General features: G+C 49.7%; 1 protein-coding gene across 1 annotated transcript; it reads left to right on the top strand.

Moving 5' to 3' along the window:
- Positions 1–806: 806 nt before the first annotated feature.
- LOC119331788 (GTP-binding protein SAR1A-like) lies at positions 807–2,061 on the top strand. The gene is made up of 3 exons (XM_037604962.1): positions 807–1,013; positions 1,112–1,243; positions 1,520–2,061. The coding sequence occupies exons 1-3, from the start codon at positions 885–887 to the stop codon at positions 1,838–1,840; spliced, it is 582 nt and encodes a 193-aa protein (XP_037460859.1). The 5' UTR covers positions 807–884; the 3' UTR covers positions 1,841–2,061.
- The last annotated feature ends 246 nt before the right edge of the window (positions 2,062–2,307 follow it).

The following is a 2,307-nucleotide window of genomic DNA, read 5'->3' as shown; positions in this document are numbered from 1 at the left end:
ACCTATTGGATGGGTGTTTCGTTGCATGTTGCTTTTTTATAGCAAATAAAACAGATTCTCTCCTAATTTTTTGGACGAGGACAAAAACTTACTAAAAGGGAAAGGATGCCACGAAGCGTTAGCGGGCAGCACGGACGAGACTTGCCTGCTCCCCCGTTGTGTGCCCATCCGTGCTCCCGTCTACGTGGCTTGATTTGATTGGAGCAAAATAAGGCTTGGCCCCACCCTTTTAAAATCAGTGGGAGATGATTAGATTAGAAAAAAAAAAGATAGCCGTAGGATTAAGTGGGAGCACGGATGGGAGCACGGGAAGGGAGCAGGCAAGCCGGATCCGCTGGGCACTCGCTAGACGCGTCAGAAAAAAAGCCATGGGATCGGAGTGGATGATAGACCTTAAAAACTAGTACAACACCTGTATAATTGCAGAGGAGCCGTTGTTGTCTGTTTTTAATGAACCGCATTGGAGTTGCCCTAATTGGGTAACCCCTTATCCCCCACCACCGTCCGATATAGAAAGCACGGCAACCGATGTATGGTCTGACGCGTCGCTAGACCCATGGTGGAGTCCTCCAAGCAAACTCGAACACAATAAGGTCTCACGACCAAGACGCGCAGACCGAGCACGCACTTGAAAGCGTAACCTTCCCACCACCGCCCGATCTAAAATCACCGCGCCCGATCTACGGGGTGACGCGTCGCCGGACCCATCGCGGACTCCTCCAGCCAAACCAACTTCTCATCCGGCAAGCTATATAATTCATGGAGAAGGCCTCAAATCAAAAGCAAACAGGACCAAGCTACGACAGCCGTCTCCCGACGAAATCGCGCCGACACCCAAACGATCCCGGTTCGCTTCCCTAGCTGCCTCGCCGCTCGCCGCCGGGATGTTTCTCGTGGATTGGTTCTTCGACGCTCTGGCGTATCTGGGGATGTGGCAGAAGGATGCCAAGATCCTCTTCCTAGGCCTCGACAACGCCGGCAAGACCACCCTCCTCCAGATGCTCAAGGACGAGGTCGGTGTACATACGATTCCGATCGATCTTGATCTCGTGGGGTTCCTGTTGATCTGCTGACTTTGTTCTTGTGTTACGCCTGCCGGTTGGTTATACAGAGACTGGCGCAGCACCAGCCGACGCAGCATCCGACGTCCGAGGAGCTGAGCATCGGGAAGATCAGGTTCAAGGCGTTCGACCTCGGCGGTCACGCGCTCGCGCGCCGTGTCTGGAAGGACTACTTCGCCAAGGTTTGCTCTTATTCCTCTGTTTCAGTCACGGAGCATACATGCATATCCTCTGTTTCCTACGTACGAATATCGTGAAGATCGAGGATCGAATATTTTGCCTAATTCATCTTAATTTGAACAGAGCTTCAAGATCATGTCAGTAGTAACCTAGTTTGCTCTGTTTATCTTAGTTTGAACCCTTGGGATGGCATGTTTGCTCCAAAAAATACATCATATCCGTGCTCAAAACAAGTTTATCTTCTTTCATCTTTCATCGAGATCTTATCTTGCTTGCAGGTCGACGCCGTCGTGTACCTAGTGGACGCTGCCGATCGGGAGCGGTTCAACGAGACGAAGCAGGAGCTGGACTCGCTCCTCTCGGCCGAGGCGCTTTTCGGCGTGCCGTTCCTCGTGCTGGGCAACAAGATCGACATCGCAAACGCATTATCTGAGCACGAATTACGCTACTACCTCGGGCTGGAGTACTACACCACCGGCAAGGGCAACGTCGATCTCTCCCACAACGGCATGCGGCCCCTAGAGATCTTCATGTGCAGCGTGGTCCGGAAGATGGGCTACGGCGAGGGCTTCAGATGGATGTCCCAGTACATCAAATAGAGGGGGCTGAGGGAAAGGCATCTCTGTTTTTTTTTTTTTTGACGAACTAGCAGGAGCTCTGCTTTGCATTAAGTAGAGAAACGGGGTTACACTGTCCAGAACACTAGATACAGACATACATACAGTGGTGGACCTCAAAGAAAAATAAAAATATAAAGAAAAGCCGAAACGCTACAGTTTGTTTGCTACCAGGAACAAAACAAAATCAGTTCTGGCCTTGCTTGGTTGCCACCACATCAGTTCTGTTTTTCTTGGGACGCTACGTATGTAGAGTATACATTGCAGTTTCCATGGCCATTCATCTTGATTGCTTAGTGGCTAGTTTGGCTTAGTCTTTTTGTCAGTCTGCTATATTCTTCAAGCCTAGATCCGACCTATACTTTTGACTCCTGCTTTGGTTAAATTTCGTGAGCTTTGATATATTTTCGCATATTCTGAAAATTTCCCAATGATGTTAAAATATTTGT

The sequence above is a fragment of the Triticum dicoccoides genome, chromosome 7A, assembly GCF_002162155.2.
Source record: "Triticum dicoccoides isolate Atlit2015 ecotype Zavitan chromosome 7A, WEW_v2.0, whole genome shotgun sequence".
NCBI lineage: Eukaryota > Viridiplantae > Streptophyta > Magnoliopsida > Poales > Poaceae > Triticum > Triticum dicoccoides.
This window is presented reverse-complemented; position numbering and strand designations above follow the sequence as displayed.

Bases quoted from the DNA above. Each gene is read 5' to 3' on its own strand.
- LOC119331788 (XM_037604962.1), top strand. From the start codon at position 885: ATGTTTCTCGTGGATTGGTTCTTCGACGCTCTGGCGTATCTGGGGATG. The intron at 1,014-1,111 runs GTCGGTGTACAT...TTGGTTATACAG, and splicing joins TCCAGATGCTCAAGGACGAG to AGACTGGCGCAGCACCAGCC. The intron at 1,244-1,519 runs GTTTGCTCTTAT...TCTTGCTTGCAG, and splicing joins GGAAGGACTACTTCGCCAAG to GTCGACGCCGTCGTGTACCT.